At 52.8% G+C, this 19,560-nt stretch overlaps 9 protein-coding genes across 9 annotated transcripts; 3 read left to right on the top strand and 6 right to left on the bottom strand.

Moving 5' to 3' along the window:
- Positions 1-65: 65 nt before the first annotated feature.
- AYO20_06596 (hypothetical protein) lies at positions 66-3,425 on the bottom strand (the record flags this gene model as incomplete). Its single annotated transcript, XM_022644885.1, has 1 exon — positions 66-3,425. One exon carries the CDS (start codon positions 3,423-3,425, stop codon positions 66-68), a length of 3,360 nt encoding a protein of 1,119 aa, XP_022499153.1.
- A 1,697-nt stretch (positions 3,426-5,122) lies between these two features.
- Positions 5,123-6,119, bottom strand: AYO20_06595 (hypothetical protein; the record flags this gene model as incomplete). The annotated part of the gene is made up of 2 exons (XM_022644884.1): positions 5,123-5,981; positions 6,076-6,119. The coding sequence occupies 2 exons, from the start codon at positions 6,117-6,119 to the stop codon at positions 5,123-5,125; spliced, it is 903 nt and encodes a 300-aa protein (XP_022499152.1).
- A 1,184-nt stretch (positions 6,120-7,303) lies between these two features.
- Positions 7,304-10,036, bottom strand: AYO20_06594 (hypothetical protein; the record flags this gene model as incomplete). Its single annotated transcript, XM_022644883.1, has 1 exon — positions 7,304-10,036. The coding sequence occupies one exon, from the start codon at positions 10,034-10,036 to the stop codon at positions 7,304-7,306; it is 2,733 nt and encodes a 910-aa protein (XP_022499151.1).
- An 851-nt stretch (positions 10,037-10,887) lies between these two features.
- AYO20_06593 (hypothetical protein) lies at positions 10,888-11,262 on the top strand (the record flags this gene model as incomplete). Its single annotated transcript, XM_022644882.1, has 1 exon — positions 10,888-11,262. One exon carries the CDS (start codon positions 10,888-10,890, stop codon positions 11,260-11,262), a length of 375 nt encoding a protein of 124 aa, XP_022499150.1.
- Positions 11,263-11,460: 198 nt separating this feature from the next.
- On the top strand, positions 11,461-12,072 carry AYO20_06592 (hypothetical protein; the record flags this gene model as incomplete). The annotated part of the gene is made up of 1 exon (XM_022644881.1): positions 11,461-12,072. One exon carries the CDS (start codon positions 11,461-11,463, stop codon positions 12,070-12,072), a length of 612 nt encoding a protein of 203 aa, XP_022499149.1.
- Positions 12,073-12,711: 639 nt separating this feature from the next.
- On the top strand, positions 12,712-13,950 carry AYO20_06591 (hypothetical protein; the record flags this gene model as incomplete). The annotated part of the gene is made up of 1 exon (XM_022644880.1): positions 12,712-13,950. The coding sequence occupies one exon, from the start codon at positions 12,712-12,714 to the stop codon at positions 13,948-13,950; it is 1,239 nt and encodes a 412-aa protein (XP_022499148.1).
- A 772-nt stretch (positions 13,951-14,722) lies between these two features.
- Positions 14,723-16,109, bottom strand: AYO20_06590 (ribulose-phosphate 3-epimerase; the record flags this gene model as incomplete). The annotated part of the gene is made up of 4 exons (XM_022644879.1): positions 14,723-14,998; positions 15,110-15,361; positions 15,672-15,800; positions 15,987-16,109. 4 exons carry the CDS (start codon positions 16,107-16,109, stop codon positions 14,723-14,725), a joined length of 780 nt encoding a protein of 259 aa, XP_022499147.1.
- Positions 16,110-16,637: 528 nt separating this feature from the next.
- On the bottom strand, positions 16,638-17,393 carry AYO20_06589 (hypothetical protein; the record flags this gene model as incomplete). The annotated part of the gene is made up of 1 exon (XM_022644878.1): positions 16,638-17,393. The coding sequence occupies one exon, from the start codon at positions 17,391-17,393 to the stop codon at positions 16,638-16,640; it is 756 nt and encodes a 251-aa protein (XP_022499146.1).
- A 709-nt stretch (positions 17,394-18,102) lies between these two features.
- On the bottom strand, positions 18,103-19,377 carry AYO20_06588 (hypothetical protein; the record flags this gene model as incomplete). The annotated part of the gene is made up of 1 exon (XM_022644877.1): positions 18,103-19,377. One exon carries the CDS (start codon positions 19,375-19,377, stop codon positions 18,103-18,105), a length of 1,275 nt encoding a protein of 424 aa, XP_022499145.1.
- Between the last annotated feature and the right edge of the window lie 183 nt (positions 19,378-19,560).

Genomic DNA, 19,560 nt, shown 5'->3' with positions numbered 1-19,560 from the left:
GACTTGTAGGATAGCCATATTTATCTTGGAAAAGGTGTCAGGATCAATGCGTCTTGTGTCGAGTCTCATGGGGCGTGCATGCCAAGACCGTTCATTTTACTGGTCAATATGCTGATTCTCGATCTCTTGGGGATCGTAGGCAAGCTCGGAACCTTCTCATCTTGCTTGAATAAACCTTCTTCCAGCTTCGCAGGGGTTCGAGTGACAATGGTATGATAATCACGTCCCTTTGATGCAGCGCCTAGCTCTGGCCGATCAACGCTTGCCGGTACTGCCACTATCCTCCATTGATGCTGAGATGCATCTGAAAGTAAGTCGGTGTTCATGCCCACATGAGGTGACCATGCCATAAAGCTTTTTCTGTTGAGACTGAGACTGGGAATGCTCGACCGCAAGCCGGCGCGCCGACGTTTTGCCATGATGATGGCGTCGAACAGGGCTATCGAAGGAGTTGATGGTTTCTCTTCGCGGTCCATGATGAACTCATTCCAAGCTTGAGTCTGTTGCAGCATGCCCATGTAGGCGGCATGGTCAGGGGTCAAACTTCTCATGAAAGCGTCACTGTCAAAGGAGTAGATAGCCCCAAGCTTCTTTTTCTGTGGAGGTGCAGGTTGCAAAACTTTCCGGTAGGTGTATAACAAGCTGGCCATGCATCTCGCAAAGGCGGCACGAATCTGATCTGGGTAGAAAGCTGCAGAGCAGACCACCGATATGTTATGGGCGCATCGATCGTGGACGACGAAACCACACCCCGAACATCTATAGTATCCATCTGGAGCCTTTTCGTCGCAGAGAAGACATGTAGACGGACCGTCCGCCGCTCTCCATAGCAGACAGTGACCCTCAAACCAACGCGTACCTTCACCAGTCCGCATATGCAGTGTATTCACTCCAGGCATAATTGTAGAGGCTGCCAGGGTCGACTGCGCGTAAGTGGAGGGTGCATACATAGACCCATTTCGATTGTCCGATAGTGTAGTGCTCGAAGAAGGGCTCGCACTGTGTTTCACGAACGGAAGGCTTGCTTTTCGAATCATATGACTAGACCCAGAGAAACTTCTTTTCGACACTGAATCGAAGTGACCGGATCTCTTTTCCTTAAGAGAAGTCTGAAGAGCATACCCCGAATCGGTTCGTGACGGTCCAGAACCAGGCGTCACAGGGAAGTTGGGGTTAACGGGAGATTGACTGTCGGAATCAGTGAAAGTGGAGTGTCTGGCGGTCGACGATGTTCTGGGACGATCAGAGCTCTTTCCTCTGGTTGGTGTAGCAGCGAGGAAAACGTTCAGCAGTGGAGACCGTCGAATGGTGTCAGTTGCGGCTTGCGGGCCGAATGTCGTAGAGCTGAGGCTCGCGAGTTTATCTAGATTTGTGGATTTGGCGACTGCGGTAAAGGTAGACTCGAGCTCTGCAGAAAAGCCATCATACGGATATGTGTCCACCGCATACGCAGGAGGTCCCGGAGTCACTCCGAAGCTTTGGTGGAGCGGCGCAGCTTGGTAAAGCAGAGACATCAACTTTCTCCGCTGTTGTTTCGGTAGGAAAGGCGGCGGTGCCGTACTATGCAATTCGTTCTTATCCAAATCGACCAAAACATAATCGTCGTCAGGTAGGTCGTACTTTTCATATTTGCGATCGATGCCGCAGATGTATGGACAAGGCGCATCCAATGCTTGAACCAAACGCGATGGCAACACCGGTATGTAGATTCCTGTCCATTCGAAGGGCCAGATGAGTTCTAGGATGGCTTTGCTGACTAATTGTAGCATGGAGACGTGGGTTGAAAGGAGAATGACCCTGGACTCGGATAAGACGTACTCCAGAAGAAGGATAATGTTCGGAATGGTAAGAGCTCGGAATAGCGGATACAGATCGGTCGTCCTACTCCCGGGGAGCTCATTTGCCGCCTCCTTTTTTGCATACAGTTGGAGCTCTCGTATCGAAATTTGGACTTGAGTTTTGGACGATACCGGGGAGGGTGCTTCGATGCACAGAGCAGCAACGTATCTTTCCAATGGTTGCCACATGCCGACTTTCGGCGAGCTAGCCGGCACTCGCAAGACCCCTCCATCAGTCATAGGAACGACGACCGCTCGAAGCCATTGCCGCCAGAAGTTTGCCATGGACTTGTCCCTACCCAAGATACCATAAGCTCTTGGAATCCAGAAGCGAGTCTCGCCACCCGCAAGCCCTTGAATATCCGATTCTGAACTGTGTCGCAGGGGCCTGAGCATGTCAGACATAACAGCAATCTTCTCTTCCACCGCGCTGATTTCATCCTCCAGAGCCTCTCTTTCTGCTGAATCTGGTGAGAGATGGGGCAATTGTGTTAGTAACCTAGACAATTTTGCACTTTCTGCCGTCAACCTCTCTGCAAGTGAAGTGGCCAATTCTCTCTCCGCCTCCGACATGTGAGCTTTTCGCCATTGCTCACACTTCTTTTCCAGATCTACGGCAACATCGCGATTCACGGGGATCCATATTATGACTGTGACCGCCGTAAGTCTCGAGTTATCTGCTGCTGTCATGGAGAATTCGTGCCAAGTTGACCTCGGTCTGGTCTCAGCGGCCACAATCTTGATGTCACCAGGGAAAGCAAACATGGGCACATAATCTGGAAACGGTGCTCTGCTCTGGGACTTTTCGAAAGCGCTTGGTCGAGGATATCTTTCCAGCAATACGGGTTCGAATTTTCGCATCAGGGGATACTGGTCAGGAGAGCTGTGGAATGTCTCTGGGCTGGGGATGACTGAGTTGTAACTGCTCATCCTTCGAGAGGTGCGCGTCGATGTCCGTCGGGCCATAGACGGTTGACGTTTTGTGCTGGACATGTCTTTGAAAGAAAGGTGTCTGCGGATACTTCCAAAATTGCGATTGGGAACCGGGGTAGGCTCATCCTCAGCAATGATTTTCTGCGTCTTCGGTCGTGACTTGGATCGAGCTGGCTTGGACGATTCATTGGGCTGAAACGTCAAGTCCAAATAGAAAGCATCTCGGTCAGTGGCGAACTTGGTCATGGCCTTGTCGAAGTCGGCTTCTGTTATCAACGAGGACATTCGAGGATCCGAGGCAGTCGGAGCAGCCGCCCGAATGGTGAGACTACTCCGGTTACTGCGTGGCTTCGTTGCGTCTTCAAGACTCTGAATGGTCTCCTTGGCCTCGTCGGAGAGCTGCGACAATCTCTGGTAGGAGTCATGTCTGGAATGGCCAACCGAGGCTCGAGGAGACTGAAGGATGGACGATTGCTCATCATCCACAGATGCCTCTTCTTTGATGGAAAAGTCGACACCATTGGTGTCGATCTGATCATAAGACCATCGGGGTTGAGAGATGGCGTCTGCCAGTTGTTGGCCGTCGAGCCCGGCAATCCAGAAGTAATCCGCAAGCGGTCGAGATGACTCGGGGGTTTCTGGCGTGGATCGCATGTTTTAATTCGAGCTTGCCATCAGATCAACCAAGTATGGGGCCTTGAGACTAGCATCAAAGCCTTGCTGGGTCAGAAAAGGATTTAGCTATTGGCAGATAGAGTTGACTTTGCTGGTCCCAAGCTCTGATTCCAAAGGGGTGATTCAAAACTGCACGGGCATTCTTCACTACGCCAATGTTGTCCTTGCCGTGAATCTCTGGAGGCCGGAAGAGAAGGGTAAAATGCGACCTCTCTTTGACCTTCACACTGACGTTGGGAAAAGGAGCTTTAGATTTGGCGGCCAGCCGACCACAAGCCGTGGGAGAGGAAAGGAGATACAAGGGGACAGATTGAGATGTCGAATGGAAGTTGATTATTTTTGACTCTGGAGAACCGAAGGATGCATTAAAACATGGAGATAACGACGTGTGCAGGGATCGTTTGGCTCTGGGGCAAGCGCCTCCCTGCGCCTAGGCCGAGTCGAGTGTGGAAAGGACAGCGGCCGCCACAGAGATCGACGATCGGATGGATGGTTTTGAGAGCAGGGACTAGGTACTCGTATGGGCACCAGCTAATGCGCCCAGGAAACGGCGATAGGGTTGGTTGGTGGTAGTAGTGGTGATGGTGATGGTGATAGTGTTCGTTCCTTTGTTCGCTCGTTGATACCTGGTGGTCTAGAGGTGGGAAGCGGTGATGGGGATGATGGTGATCTGCAGCTGTCACCTTTCTGTCTCTCCCATTCGAGGATTGGGGAAAAGGGGAAGCGCCGGAAGCATGCAAGAGGAAACAGAAAAAACTTTGATAGATATCTGCAGGAGAGATGTTCTGGGTCTCGTCGCGTCTCTCTCTGGATTAGGTGCGTGGCGTCGAAGGAACCTGCACGCACTTGTCAAGCTGGCAGCGTCTCTGGGGTGGTGCTGCGGGGTGGGTCTTGGCCTACTAGGCTCATGTATTCGGGCTAGTCTTAACTAAAACCCTCTCCTTGTCCAGTTAAAGAAAGGCTTCGGATTAAGCCTGCGCTGCCCATCCGTTTAGCTGGTTTCACCTCTTGTTAGGTCTGTTCTGCCCCTGGAGCTCACTTCTACGCCGAGCAAGCGAGTTTTGGTGGCGTGTTGCCGTTTACTGTACTTGGGCATTTCCATCTTGGCGAGTGGTTTTCCTGCAGGGGCTTGACATTCGGTTCCAGACTTCATTTTGCATTCCATGCAGTCGCTGCAGTGCCACCGCAACGGCTTGACATGATGTGGGCTGCCTCTGTCGCGTGGAGACTCGTCTGTTATCCACAGCTGTAAACAAAGTTCCGTTCATGTCTACGAGTACGAATACCTGGCAGTTTATCTCCCTGCGAGAACGAGTTACGCACATGCACCAGGCGACTTCAGCAGATGACGATGCTGTAGCCCGTGGACCTGTCATTGGTGAGAGACTGGATGGGATCTCGCCCGCCCTACGAGTACCTACACACGACAGCTGTTCGATCGCCTTCACACTGCACGCCGCTTCCTCCTTCCGAGCTCCCCAGCATCGTCCCCCAATTTTTCCTGCTCCCACACGAATCTATGACGGCACGGTCTCTTCGTCCTCCGACTGTTCTTCTTCCCCCGACCACATATAAGTAAGAGGTGGAGAATCATAGGACTAGGATGAGTGATGTCTAAATGTTGTTCCGCCAGGTGGAAATTATTGGTGGACGAGGTTCAAACCGACGTCTTTGATCTATTCTCTCGATCCACAGAATTGCTCTCTGGTGACGCCGATGGAAGCAAGGTCCAGCTTTGCATAAGCAGGGCTTTTCTTGGTTGCCTTCCTCACCACCTCCATCTTCAAGACAACCGTCTTGCCCTCGCCGCCATTTTCTGCAGGTCCCTGCGGTCTCTGCGCTCGAACTTTCCTCACACCGTCTTTCTTCGTCGTGTCCTTTATCCATTGCACATCGGATCTTCCACGTCTGTCCCCACGAGGATCGCCAGCAGAGTCCTTCTTCAGCTGAGCCAGGAAACTGTCGATTCTTTCGTTCAGATCAGGGAATTCCTCTCGGAGGGTCCAGTATGCGCTTTTCGCCTTGAGTCGTTTCTCCCACAAGCGAACGGCAATATGCTCAACAAGGAATGTTCTTGTCTCTTCATTTGGAGGATTGACGAGCCACAGGGCACGAACATCCTCGGAATGCACCTGCTCCGCACAGATGCGCTCCATCCGCTTGGTCGCTCGTTCCTGGAGAGTGTCACAGCCGATCGACACCGCACATTCGCGGACAAAGAATTGGAATGAATACGGCTTGAATCTCTGACTTGGAGTTTGAGCGAAGCCAAACCCCTGGCAACTCCCAAGCATCCAGTTGAGGATGTCGCGCCATATGCCATAGCTCCCACCCGTGACAACGATCGAATCGACGATGACACTGTGGATCTCGCCAGTGTTTGTCTTATTACTAGGAATGAGCTCGGCTTTCCACTTCGTTGAGAAGGCTGTTGCTATACTCTTGGGAAACTTGTCTCCCACTATTTGCAGGTTGTCGCCGTCGATGGCGTCCTTTTCCTTGTAGAGGACCGTGATGGTTTCGGCTCGTGGGAGGCTATATTCAATCTCATTGTCAACCTGCTGTTGTGGATCTGGACATCGAAAGCTTGGCTCTTGATGAGCAGACGGGGCTTGAGCCGAGAACTCACTTTTTGAGCTGCACTGCAGTCAAAGACGCTGCTTGTGAAGCCATTGTTGTCACAGATCCGGTAGAAAGATGCCCCCAAAGCTCTCTGTGGCGTCGACCTGGAACTTTATACGTGCCACAAGTCAATCTCAGCCCTGTTGCGATTGTGTTGACGAGGTAAGTCTGCTGTCCACAAAATCCAAAATAACTGATATCGATGAACGACTTCTGGAAGACCATCAAAATACAAAATAGGTGAGACGTCAAACGAGCAAAGCTTGGACCAGAGAAATATAAGAGATCAGTTTTAACAGTAGGATTTCCGGTCTGCGAGGATTCGGCAGTCGACGATAGTGACAGACAAGTGACGGATTGTGCTCATTCACCACCGCCGCCGCAGTCACGTCAACGCGCTTTGTTTTTCGTGTGGTTAACGAGGCTATTTGACGCACGTGCCCTCGGACCGTTCCAGCCTTGTGTAACACGCTTCAATCCGGAAGCTGCAGCGAGAGGAGGAGAATTGGTGAGAATGAACAAAGAATGTGGAAGGGAGACAGAGAGCTGGAGCTCTTGACACTCGCATGGAACACGACTTTGTCTATCTCGCCGGGCACGGACAGACAGACGTGCTGAAAAAATGAGGGTGTATATATTTCGTATATACAGGTAAGTCTCAGGCGTGGGCGTAGGGGAATGGGGCAACGCGAGTGTTTAAAAAGGCCTTACTGCCCGTGTCACCTGGGACTAACCGATATCCAACCGACCTCCATGGCATGCATGCATGCATACATGTATGTATGGCAATGGTGATGGTGATGGTGATATCTGTGAACGCATTGTGAAACATTGGGTATCATGCCTACCCACTTTACCTAACTTGGGTACTGTATTTTACAATCGCAGAATCATGCATGCTGCATACATGTAGCGTATCACGACATGACCAGGCACGCCATGCCACAGCACAGCATGATATGGTGCGGCGTGGCATGGGATGGCGCAAAGGGACAGGGTATGCTGCAGCAGCAAGCAGCAAACGCATGCATACATACGTAGGTAGCTTGACAGCCTGGCTACCTCAACAGATTCAAACATGGCAGCTGACAGCTGGAAGTAAATCCAGTGAGTGATGGTTTTGACTTCCAAAACGATGAGTCGCTGTCCGATTCCCCCCCTTCAGTCACTGCGGACTCTGCGATACCATATCATCACATCCTTTTGCCTTTCACATGTCCCACGTCGTGCCATTCCTAAGTTTTCAGCAGCTTCGGTGGCCCAGTACCGTTATTGTTCTTTGTCGTGCTCTTCGTGCCTATCGCCGCCGGGTTACTCGCGGTACTGGTCTTTGGGGTTGGCTTTGGCCTTGCAGCCGCATTTACAGGTGTAGATGCTTTCACACCCGTCGTCCCCGCAGATTTCTTCGTCGCTGGTGAAGTCTTAGAGGGAGTTCCGGCTGCTGCATTCGGCGCCGCTGTGGGCTTTTTGGGAGTCGGTGCAGTCGTACCGACTTTCGTGGTGTTCGTGCTCGTGCTTGATTTGGGCTTGGAAGACCCGGGATTAGCTTTGGCATTGGTGTTGACCCTGGACTTCTGCGTAGATGGCGGCTTGGTCGTTGAAGGAGCAGCCCCAGCAGGCTTTCTGGGAGTTCCGGTGGGGACAGTAGAAGGCGTCTGCTTAAGAGGTGTCGTTTTCGCAGGGGTGTTCATGACCGACTTCTTCTTCGGGGCTACGGGCGTGGGTTTCGAAGGTGTTGAGGACGCTGGCTTTTTAATCGCGCTTGTCATCGAGGTAGCCGTTCCTGATTTCTTCGCCGCCGCCGCAGGGGTTGATACACCGGTGCTCGCTTTCTTGGTAGGGAGGGTGGTCGAGATAGTCTTCTGCCCATTCGTCGCCTTTGGTACACTTTGTATGGGAGGCTGTTTCTTTGGAGCACTCGGGTCGAGTTTCGCTGGGGCTTTGGTCAACCCAGACTTAGAACGCGGGTCGAGCACTGTCTTTCCTCCCGCAGAGCTTGTGGATGCAACAGCCGTGGACGCATTACTCGACAAGGTCATCACAGTCCCATACCGGCTGTTCTCCTCGGCCTTCACAGCATCCCAGAAATTTCCTTTGGCGAGGGCAAGATTTCCAGATCCACTCTTCGCGAGAGGCGGCTTCGTTGCCGATGAGTTTGCCTTCTTTTCCTCTGCGGCCTTGAGGTCCTGCCAGAATGTACCTTTTGATTGTTTAGAGCTCGTCGATGTCGGGACGGATATGACGGAGCCTCGCCTGCTCTGTTCTTCGGCCTCCAGGGCATTCCAAAAGGAGCCCTTTTTCGGGACATTTGAGACGACGGAGCCGTGCCTGCTATTTTCTTCTGCCTCAACCTGCTTCCAAAAATCCCCTTTGACCGCGGTGTTGGTAGCAGGTTTCAGGGCAGTCGTACGAGAAGTGGAGGGTATTCTCCCTTGTTGTCTTTTGGCTTCTTCTTGGGCAAGTTGTTGCATGAAGTTCTGTTGTCTGTCCGTAATGCTGTCCTGAACCAGCTTTTGGGGGTCTGATAAGAACGCCTGGATAAAGTCGGCTCGGTTAAGAAGCGTTTGCGCTTGGGGTGAGGTGAGGAGCTTTTGCACAGCCACTGCACCGGCTGCGAACGTCTCCTCCTGTTTCCCCGGCTCGAAGAAGGAGTCCAAAGTTAAGCCGCTCAAGGCGGACGAAGTAGACTGCACTCCTTTGCCGGCTTGTATACCAGCCTTCTTGATGTCTTCAGTGCCTGCTTGAAGGGCTTCCTTGTTAATGCTCTTCCAGAACCGCTTCGGCAAGTCGCCATAGAAGATATATAGGATCATCGCCAGGATCCCCATCGGTGCAAAGATCTGGAGAAACTCGTACCAATGACTTGCACGGATTGGGACGTCCATATGTCCGCATCCCCGAAGAATCTTTCCAGATTTATATTTCGTTGCGCCATAGTCAGCTGGGAGCTTGCCAGTCTGGTAGTACTCTTCAATCATGACATCTTTTTCCCGCCAGCGGGCTCTGAGCCATAGTTCAAATGCTCTGTCGTTGTGGAGTGGGATCTCCTTGACCGCAAATCGGCGCCAGTGCATGCTGACGGATTTTGGAGGCCGACCTTCCAAATAACCCGCTTTCAGGGTGAAGATATCTTGTGCGTACTGCCCACGGGGTACACCTTCATAGACTATAGTGCAGTCATAGAGGTAATCCACAGTATCTTTCAGCTCCTCTAGACAAAACTGTAGACCAGTGCTTCGAGGTAGCAGGACGTGCCTTGTGTCCGGAATGTTGTTCTTCTTCGCCCATTCAGTGCTTCGCTTGCGAGTACTTGGAGCTAGATTAGTCCCTTCTGGAAAAAGAAGCAGCCACATTGGATCTGTGGGCTTATTCAGTCGTTGCAATGCGCTGGCCATGTTGGGCTTGTCCTGTTCCCAATTGCGCTTCAAGAAGATGAACTGATACAACTGCATCCCCCATCCTATTACAGGAATCTTGCGCAGCGATTCCTTGAGGATGATGTAGAGGCGGCCATGCATCCCATTGCAATACGCTATCCACCACAGGTAAAGCCAATCGGTGTAGATTTGATGGTTCGCAATGAGAACAAGTCGTTCGGGAAAATCCAAGATCAGGTCTCCCTCGGTCGACTTCAAAAGTTGCCCTCGCACCGATTTGTCTCCGGAGACGATGACCTTTGTCGGCGCGAATGTCTGGGTGAGAGTCATCGTGAGCAGCCCGAAGGACTGCTTGGTAAACGCGATCCATGCATTATACCAATCCTCGTTGATCGCTCGCAACGGAGCTCCCAGAAATTGAGAGATGTTGATGGCCAAAGCTCCAGACAAGAAATAGGTTGATAGGGCCAGAGCCCTGGACGCGACAGAGAATTCGCCTTTTGAAAGTGGCACTCGATCAGGCCGCTCCGGTCTTGAGTCCAGCGAAAAGCCGGCCGCAGGCTCAAGAGCAGGTGCTCTGGATGGAGCCATTGTTATTGACTACCCGTGGTTATAACAAGCTTTCTGTTTGTCCTTTCTCTTCCTCCTCCCGGCCCATTGTTGTTGATATGTGGACAGCCACAGCTTGCGGACTGCCATGTGTAATGCATGCAGAATAATATTCGAAAAGGCTGGGATCGCTCCACGAACGCCACACTGACGTACAAAGGGTCCATGTTTCTTTTCAGGCCCGAGAGGATCACCGTCTGGGAGCTGTCACCCAGCCCGTGTTGACCAAGCGCCGTTGGCCAATTCTGCTTGTAAATGTGGCGTTCTCCTGACCCCCGTGCCCTCGCAATCCCTGAGCGGCTGCATTTGGAGGGAGATGAACGACTAATCCGAAGATACGAACAAATGGCAGAACTGCCCGCTTCCTAGCCTTCTGGGCTCATCGCACTTTTGGGGCTGCATCAACGATCGAAGGGGGCTTTCTGAGAGCACACCCTGGTCAGAGCGGTCCAGATTCGTATCTTCCGACAAGGATCGAGTGCTGCCAGTGGAGAGAAGGAGGTGTCGAAAGCAAGGAAAAGCAGGAAAAGGACCCTTGTGGCACCAGTGGCGGTGCTGCGACGCTCCAATCAGGCTGGTCGTGCGCAGCCTAAGATGACGTTTGGAGGGAGGCACCAGGAGAGTCAATTGGGTGGACTTGTCCATATCATTCCTCGCATGTCCCTGATGCCGATCAAAAGGAGGAAGCTTTGAGAGAGAAAGACATCCAAGGGATAAAATCTAACCCTTTTCTCTTGACATCACGTCTCGTTCGCCTTCACGTTCAGAAATTCATGCTATTTGGTCTTGTCTGTACCCTTGACTGAGGTGCAGACGCAGGTTTACAGGTTCCAATGCCTAACGTATCATTTGATATCTTTTTTGACAAGGACTTTATCAACATCACAGCCACTCGAGGACAGACTGCTCCAAAGGCCAAACCCGAGTGGAAGGTCCGCACCGCACCCAAACTACCACCAAAGCCTGTGGTTGAGGATCCTACTGGAACTCCCAGGCCACCACCGAGACAGAAGTTGACGACCCTTCGTCAGCCAACGCACCACCAGAAGCCGCAAGAAGCACTTCCCAGCACCGACAAGCCCGAGCCCGCTGAAAGCGTCAACGGTGCCACATCTGCTGGCGAAGAGAAGCCCAAACGAAAGCCTCCGAAGCTTGGTCCCAGAAAGTCGGCCACTCCCGCTACTCCTGCTGCCACCCCAGCTGCATAAAGAATGGCAACTCAATGGGTTCTCGGAAAGGTCAGTGAGGCACTAGCGCCCACTGTCTCGAGCACGGTGGCAAGTGCTGGTGCATTTGCTGGTGGAGCAGTCAATGCTGTAGGCAGCAGTATCAACGGGGTGGGGGAGTCAATCAATTCCACAATTCGAAGATATGGAGACGGGGTCAAGGATTATGGCAATGGCATCATGGATTGGACGCAGGCAGGAGGAGTTCGGGCAGCAACGGCAAGCAATCCTCTGGGTCTGAGTGCAGGGAAGACAGGGGGTAGGTTACAGGTTACCAGTCCTCAGATCTACCGGCCGCCTGCGTCGACACCAAAGACATCCCCATCGAAGAGGTTGATGACCACGAGCAAAACGGCAGCACCTCAAAAACAGATCGAGGGAGGGACTCCAAAGAAAGCATTGCCAGCTCCAGGTCCGAAATCGACAGGAGTATCGCACAAAGCCACTCCTGCTAAGAAGATTGGTACCGCTCCCATCAAGCCTGTACAACAGTCGGCGGCGAAGACAAATACCCACCCCAATCCTGGAGCCATGAGGCAGCAAAAACAGGGCAACGGTGCGAACAAAGCTGGGGGTGCAAACAAATTTCCTACCACACCAAACCCAGGCGCCATGCGGCGCAAGCCAGCAGATAATGGGGACACGAAGCAGACCGCCGCGGTTAAGAAGGTTTCGAATAAGCCCAACACGTCTTCTGCCTCGAAGCCGACGACGACATCGACGACAGCAAACCGACCAAAGGTGCAAGGCAATCCCACGGCTGCCGCCAACCCGCTCGGGCTCAACTTTTGATACGCTTTTCAGTTGCTGGTCGTTTGTTGATTCAGAGGGCGGTATGACCTTTTCTGCATGGTTTGGTCTTGACATGGTTTGGTACGAAAGTATTGGGTATGATCTAGGTAGTTTCCTTTGTACTGAGTACTCGAATAGAAATCATAGCTTGGGCTCCTCCGACTACAGTTCCGGGGTCCATGTTTGGCAATGGAACTTGATTGATTGAAGCGTACTCGGAACTGCTCGACACACGGCGGGGTCGAGTAGCTTAGGCCTAAGACTTTTCGGTTCCGTAGTTATTCCTGCGGGGTCATCACACATTCCCTCGGGGCCTTGGTGCCCTACCCGTTGACGCCCTAGACTGGCTTCCATCCAACCGATTCTTACTGCCGGCGCTGTTGTCATTCACGCCTTTGCTTTGCGCCTTTCATGTCTATCGATACTTCAGTCACTTCCCGCCTAGGCAAATGATGGCGGTATTAGCCCTGCAAACAGCAGGTAGGTGGAAAAGTTAGTAGCTGGGAGCTGACAAAACAGACCTCACTTCAAATTGTCTATATAATCATGCAATTGATCCAAGGTACCTCTTCCGACTAAGCTGCGCAACACGTCCACTAGACACCGCACAAGTGTTCCTCTCACAGCACCCTCACCATAATGGCAGACATTGAACCATTCACCATCAGCGTCGCCGATTCCGCCCTCTCTGACCTCAAGACTCGCCTTTCGCTCGCTCGCTTCCCCGACGAGCTCGAGGATGCGGCCTGGGACTATGGCACGCCGCTGGCAGACGTCCAGCGGCTAACAAGATATTGGAAGGACACATACAACTGGCGGGAGGCGGAGAAGAAGCTGAACGAGCTGCCAAACTATCGCACGACGATCCAGGTGGAGGGCGGCTTCGAGCCATTGAAAGTGCACTTCCTCCACCAGAAATCGAGCGTGGAAAATGCCATCCCATTGCTCTTCGTGCACGGCTGGCCCGGCAGCTTTCTCGAGGCGGTCAAGATCTGGGACAAATTGCCTTCGCCGGACCCGGGATCGGACGATCCAGCTTTCCACTTCGTGGCCATCAGCCTGCCAAACTATGGCTTCTCCGAGGCGCCCAAGAAGAAAGGCTTTGCCATCGCGCAGTACGCCGAGACGTGCAACAAGTTGATGTTGAAGCTCGGGTACGACGAGTACGTGACCCAGGGAGGCGATTGGGGATACTACATCACACGGGCCATGTCGCTGCGGTACCCTCAGCACTGCAAAGCGACGCACGTCAACTTCGACCAGGGCGATGCCCCGTCATTCCTGACCCACCCCACTTTGGCCCTTCAGCACGCGGTAACGCCGTACACGGCGGCGGAAAAGGAAGGACTGAAGCGCACTGACTGGTTCTTCAAGGAGTCGTCGGGCTACCGCGCGCAGCAAGCCACGAGGCCGCAGACGCTGGGGTACGCGCTGGCCGATTCCCCCGTGGCGCTGCTGGCGTGGATCTACGAGAAACTGCGCGACTGGACCGACTCGTACCCCTGGACTGACGACGAGATCTGCACCTGGATGAGCATCTACTGGTTCTCGACCGCGGGCCCCGCCGCCACCTTGCGCATCTACTACGAGTCGACGCACGAGTGGGACAACCCGGCCACGCGGGTCACCCGCGACCGCACGCGCGAGTACATTGGCGGCGGGGTGAAGCTGGGGCTGAGCCACCAGCCCAAGGAGCTGAGGGTGTTGCCGAGTACCTGGACGCGGACGCAGGGCGACGTCGTCTTCGAGCGCACCAACCCGAGCGGCGGACACTTTTACGCCTACGAGCGACCGGAGCACCTGTTGCGGGACGTCAGGGACATGTTTGGCAAGAAAGGCGGCGCGAGGGATGTGGTGAAGGGGAAGAGTGGTTATTGACGAACTTTTTTACAGGAGAAATCACTCAAAGGGAGGTTCGAGCGATATCTACTGCATTCCCTTGTTCTTTTCTTTTTTTGGAGTTAGGATCTACTGCTACTTTGAACAACCAAGACAGACAGATTCTAACCATGGCCTGAACCCTGGTTAAATGGTTGAATTGAGCTTGATATCCATGGTAGCGGGTATCCCACTCCTACTACTACTACAATTGAAGAGGCTGAGGATTTCGACGTCAACCCCCCTTCGTGATCGCTCCAGCACTCTAGGGTATTTCCCGCTCGTCAATATAACTCGCGCCCCATGGAGGTATCTCGTACCTATCTATGTAGGGCTATTTATATCCGCTGTCGCCCTCTCTGGACGTATGAGCTAAGAATCGCTCTTGAACAAATACCGCCACATTCCAACGTTCCTAGGAATCCACGCGACGTCTTTCTTCTTCCACTTCTTGGTGCAAAGTACAAAGTACAAAGTACAAGCACATGTACAAGCACATGTACAAGTACCTACCCCAGACGGTGAGTTTCTCAAAGGTCAACTGACCTACAAATATTCATCGTGCGCGATAATGACAACTCGGTTGCGTTATATCACGTGATCACCATCACGGCATGGGGAAGAACTTGAACACCTTACATAGTTTACTCTCTCTACCAGTATCTACCGACTTTGTTGAGCAACATGTCCACAATTATCAGTATCTACCAGCTTTTTGGATCATCATCATCATCTTCATAATTCTACGATGGGTAAAACAAACTTCTATAATCTATAACCTGCCGGATCCTCCCCTCCGCTTCTCCACGGCCTCCCGCAACACGCGAATAACGTGGCCGGGGTCCTTTGCTCCGAACACGGCTGAGCCAGCCACGATGACGTTGGCGCCGGCGTCGGCGGCCTGGTCGATCGTCGACTCGGAGAGGCCGCCGTCCACTTCGACGTTGAGGTCCGGGTATCGTTGCCGCACGGCTGTGACTTTGGGGAGTTCCGAGGCCATGAACTTTTGGCCGCCGAAGCCGGGGTGCACGGTCATGATGAGGACCATCTATTAGGGACACAAGATGGCAGTAATGCGTCAGTCCAAGTCAGTTCTTTTGCGGTGTGATGGGGGAAAGAAAGGGCTTCAACGGGCTGGGGGAATAGTGAAGTTCCCTACATCTGGTCTGTCCTGCTTGTCCTCGGCTTCCAATATCTCCCAGAGCACGTCAACACTGGTTTCCGGTTTGATCGCGATGCCCGCCTGCATGCCGAGTTCGTGGATGTAGCGTATCAGTTCCTTGGGCGACGTGGGTCGCGTCGTGGTCTTGTCTTCGGGTGTCGTGGCTGCGACCGAGCTGACGGCCGCTTCGTAGTGGAAGCAGTAGAGGTCGCAGCCTGCGTCGCGAAATGTGGAGACCCAGCGGTGAGGCTGTTGCGTGTTCTCATCAGTTCTCGTTAGATTCGAGCACGAAGAGGACACAAGGGGAGAATTTTAAGCCAGAGAGTGCGTGTGTCTGTGTCTGTGTCTGCGTCTGCCCTGCGTTTCGGGAGAAGAAGACATGGACCAGCCTCACATCGCTCCATATTTCGTCACCTTCTCTTCATTGTCGCCTGTCCAGTCACGTCCTCCGCAGACCTAAGCTTTCAATGTTGTGCAGTCCTTCTCTTTTCACCCACCCACCCACCGCTAGGCTCTCTCTTTTTTCGCAACTGCAGACAATTGACTTGGCTTGACTCACCTCTGCAATCATCATGTGGCAATCAAATGTGCCTCTGCCGCCCGGTTTCTGCGGTCTTTCCACGTGTGGTCGGATCTTGGACACGACCGGCGCGCCGAACGTGATATTGGGGACAAAGTGGCCGTCCATCTAGAAGTTTGCGAGTGAAGAACGTCAGCTTGTATGCTATGCCTTCATACAGACGAAACGGGCCAGTATTTTCCCCTCCTGTAGACATCCTCTTTCTGTCTTATTCTTGAACTCCAATAATTCCCTGTCCTCTCAAAAGGGAGCAGATGAAGTATTCTTGGGGCTTCGTGCGCAGCGCAGACGTACAATGTCGACATGGAGCCAGTCACAGCCCTGGCCCATTGTTTTGGCGCACTCGCGACCCAGTTCGGCAAAGTCGGCGCTCAGTATCGACGGCGCTATTATGGCCGGAGGAGTTGTTCCTGACATTTTGGACTATAAGTGGAAAGGTACTAGGTGAGGGCGAGAAAGGGAAGGTGTTTTGGTCAGAGTCTGATAGGGGCGGGGGAGGAAAATCGGTGAGGGAGACGATCGTAGTAGAAAGCGATGATCCCGTGTAGTCAGTCAGTTAGTTAGGTATATAGAAGAACGAAAAGAGTGTGTTCACGTCTGTACACGGACAAGAGGGTAAACTGCGCTCCAATGTTTCGAATTACGTAGGACTTGTCGGTGCGACCGGGAAATATATGGACCTGCCCCTCACTAAGGATCTAGCTTGCTCACTAAGTCGCCAATGACAAAACGTGTTTCCCAATCAAGTTAGACCATTTTCGAGGAGAAGTATTCCAGGCTGAAATGGTCAGCCCTCGTCGTCAAACCCCAATTCGACCTGACGAGGCGGCTGGCTGTTCCAAAGGAAAGAAAACAATCGATACGGAAAAGGACACTGAAACCCAGAAAATGCGCATGTCCTCGTCCTTGTCCCTGCAAAACCATGACAAAAGGTCACCTGAAACCTCAGACCAAAGAGCGGTTCTTGTTGTCCTTGCTCGAACTCACTCCCTCGATCACCGGCTCGAGGCTGTAATCTTGGACATCCTCCACTTTGCACTTCTCAAAGGCAGAACGGTTCAGGGCCCACACACGCAGCAGCTCCACGAGTTCTTTGCACCCCGGTGGCCGCCGATCCAGATTCGGGGCCGGAGGTCTGCCACAGGGGTTGTAGAGGACGACGTCCGACGCCACCCCGTCCCTTCCGATCGGCCCGCCAGCGGTCGCCATGACGGCGTCTTTGAGTCGGTCACATCCGTCTCCCGGGCGTGCCAGGTGCCACTGGCAGAGCGCGTGTACTTCGGCACAGTTGGCCTGGAACATGTGCCAGGAGTATTTGCCCGGCTCGACCCCTTCCTCGCTGCTGAGGGACAGGATTTTGTCGATGAAGATCCGCCGCTCGGAAGAGAGCCTGTCCAGGAAGCTTGAGTATGCGCGCATGCCCTTGACGGACGTGCATATGAATAGGCGGCAGTTATCTTCGTCAAACAGGGCCGTGACGGCCGTTGGCGGGGTCGCAAATTTTCGATCTTTGTGCGTCTTCGCCCAATCTTTCCAAAGGTCATTTAGTTCTTCCCGGGCTTGAATGGCGACATGGCCAATCAATTTATCGGACCATCTGAGGTTACACAAGGAAACGTCAAGAACAGCTGATGCTGCGAGGATACCCAGCCTTTCGTACGCATCCTCGTCAAATGCCAGACGAAAGCTGTTTCTGGACATGTCGAACAACTGGTGGAAGATAACGACCGAGGTGTTTGATCTTGAAAATGTGGACAGGTTTCCTCGAGATCTTCGGTAAAGAGTTTGAATTAGTAGAATTCATCGGCCAAGGGGCCAAAGACGAGTCCAAAACCAAGACGGGAGGTCTTGGGCAGAAGCAGGCGAAGGGGAGCAGAGGAAACCAGGCGTTGTTTTTCGAGCCGCAAGACCCAGGCCAACACGAATGGTCGTCACAGCGTCTCTGATGTAGAGTCCGCGCACTGGGCTCCAATGTTGTTGCCATCAGCGTTCGTCCCGTCCCCTACGCGGATAGGTGCATGATTGAGGTCCCTCAGCCTTATCTCGTCAGGCGGCAAGAAAAGTTTGATTCGTCACGGCCTTTCCCTCGGATATGCAACTTCCAACACTTGAGCTGCAGTCCAGGCTGTATCGGGTGAGTTGTCCTGCAGGCTACAGCTGGAACCCTCCCCTCGTGACGCGCCCTGTAGAGTGTAGCTGGGCGCGACTTCTTGTGAGCGTGTCCTTCGGGCGTGAATACGAATACGAGAGGTTATGAGTTGGTTGACCTGTTGGATCTCTTCACAACCTCACAATTTCGAACGCCCGGAATCATCAAGAGTCATGAGCCAACTGATTTCAAAGGTGATATGATTGGATGTATTTTCTGAACAGGGCGACTGAGGACATACGCCTTCCATCAGAGTGGATTCTATATCAGCCTTAGCCGAAAACAAATCCCAGCGTGCTCACATTCCGTTCGGAGCGACGACGATAGTGTTGTGATCTCGTCCTCCAGGAAGTCGAAATATTCCACAGTGAGGCTCCGCAACGACGACTGGTGGTCAATGTACGGACGAAGCTTCTCCGACAGTCTCTCAAAATCCCATACCGAGTCGTACCAAGCCCCATAGTCATACCTCAGGTAAAGCGACTCCAGGTGACACGGCAAGCAGGCAGAAAGCTCGGGTGACGATTCCACCTTCCAACCAAGTAGCAGTTCAGGAGACAATTCCAACTCCGTAAGCATGGGAAAGGCTTTGAGATTGAGTGTAGACAGAACACCCCACGGTGCATCGTCCCCGCCGCCCTGACAAGGGTCACCGCCTTCGACAGACCTGAAGTCTGCCACGACTCGCAGTCTTCTCAGCTTCAGTGTGAAACCCGATATAGCTGTCTGGAGTTCTCGGCAGTCCACATGGCGCGATACATGAGAATCGTAAGAATCGATAAATCGTACAAATTCAAGATTCAAGTCCGTTATCTGCGGCAGAGCGGCCAGGATTGTCCTAAAGGTTTCCGTACTCACGAACAGGTTGTTCAGACTGAGTGTCGATATGCTACTGTTAGCTGGCAAGGATAGCGCTTCTGCCAAGGGGTCTTCCTCTAACGTTGTTGAGAAAGTGAGGAGTGATGGCAGCGACAGCGCACCTTTCAGTATCGAAGTGTTGACTGCGTATAGTTTTGGGGCAGGCTGTGGCCACTGCGGTACTCGGAGGTTGCACGTGAAACGTCGCAGTGAAGGTACCCATCGGAGAGATTGATTCAGTCTCTCAGCTCCTTCGCTGGATTGTGGAAAGCAATCGACGATCTCGAGATCTTCCAGACGCTCAAGAAGGCTGAGTAGATCTGATAGTATGCCGAGGAGAGATGAATCCTCAAGATCATCCGCGGAAATCCTCCCACGATGGTGTGATAGACAGCGTAAGCGTCGTACGTAGAAGGCAAGCCAAGGGCGCGCTGTCAACGTCCGTTTGAGTGCCAGGATTGATCGAGTGTCGCGATTTCCTTTTGAGAGCAACGTGATAGACTCATAGAGCATGACGTTTCCTACATGGTAAAACTGTTGAGAGACAAGGCAGAGATTGGCAAAGTCTGACTGAGGGGCATAGTCGCGTATGGCTTTCACCACCATTGGGAGCTCCCCGATGGTGGCAAGAGTTGGAGGGTCAGCCTTAGTGTTGGCTACTGCAGTCTCTCGCTCCATGGGGTCGGATCTGGTATTTGGACATATAGTTGAAATCTTCAGAGGTCTGGGTGGTGATTCTGGTGATGGAAGCAGAAGCCTGGCTTAGTTGGAATATTCTAGTCCTAAAATGAACTAGCCAAACTAGACACGCTAGTGACTTCCACCAAGTGATTGGCTAGACTCAACCTCGAACTGCCTGAC

This window comes from Fonsecaea nubica (genome assembly GCF_001646965.1).
Source record: "Fonsecaea nubica strain CBS 269.64 chromosome Unknown Scaff42, whole genome shotgun sequence".
Classification (NCBI taxonomy): domain Eukaryota; kingdom Fungi; phylum Ascomycota; class Eurotiomycetes; order Chaetothyriales; family Herpotrichiellaceae; genus Fonsecaea; species Fonsecaea nubica.
The sequence above is the reverse complement of the archived record's forward strand: the minus strand, read 5'-3'. Positions and strand labels throughout refer to the sequence as shown.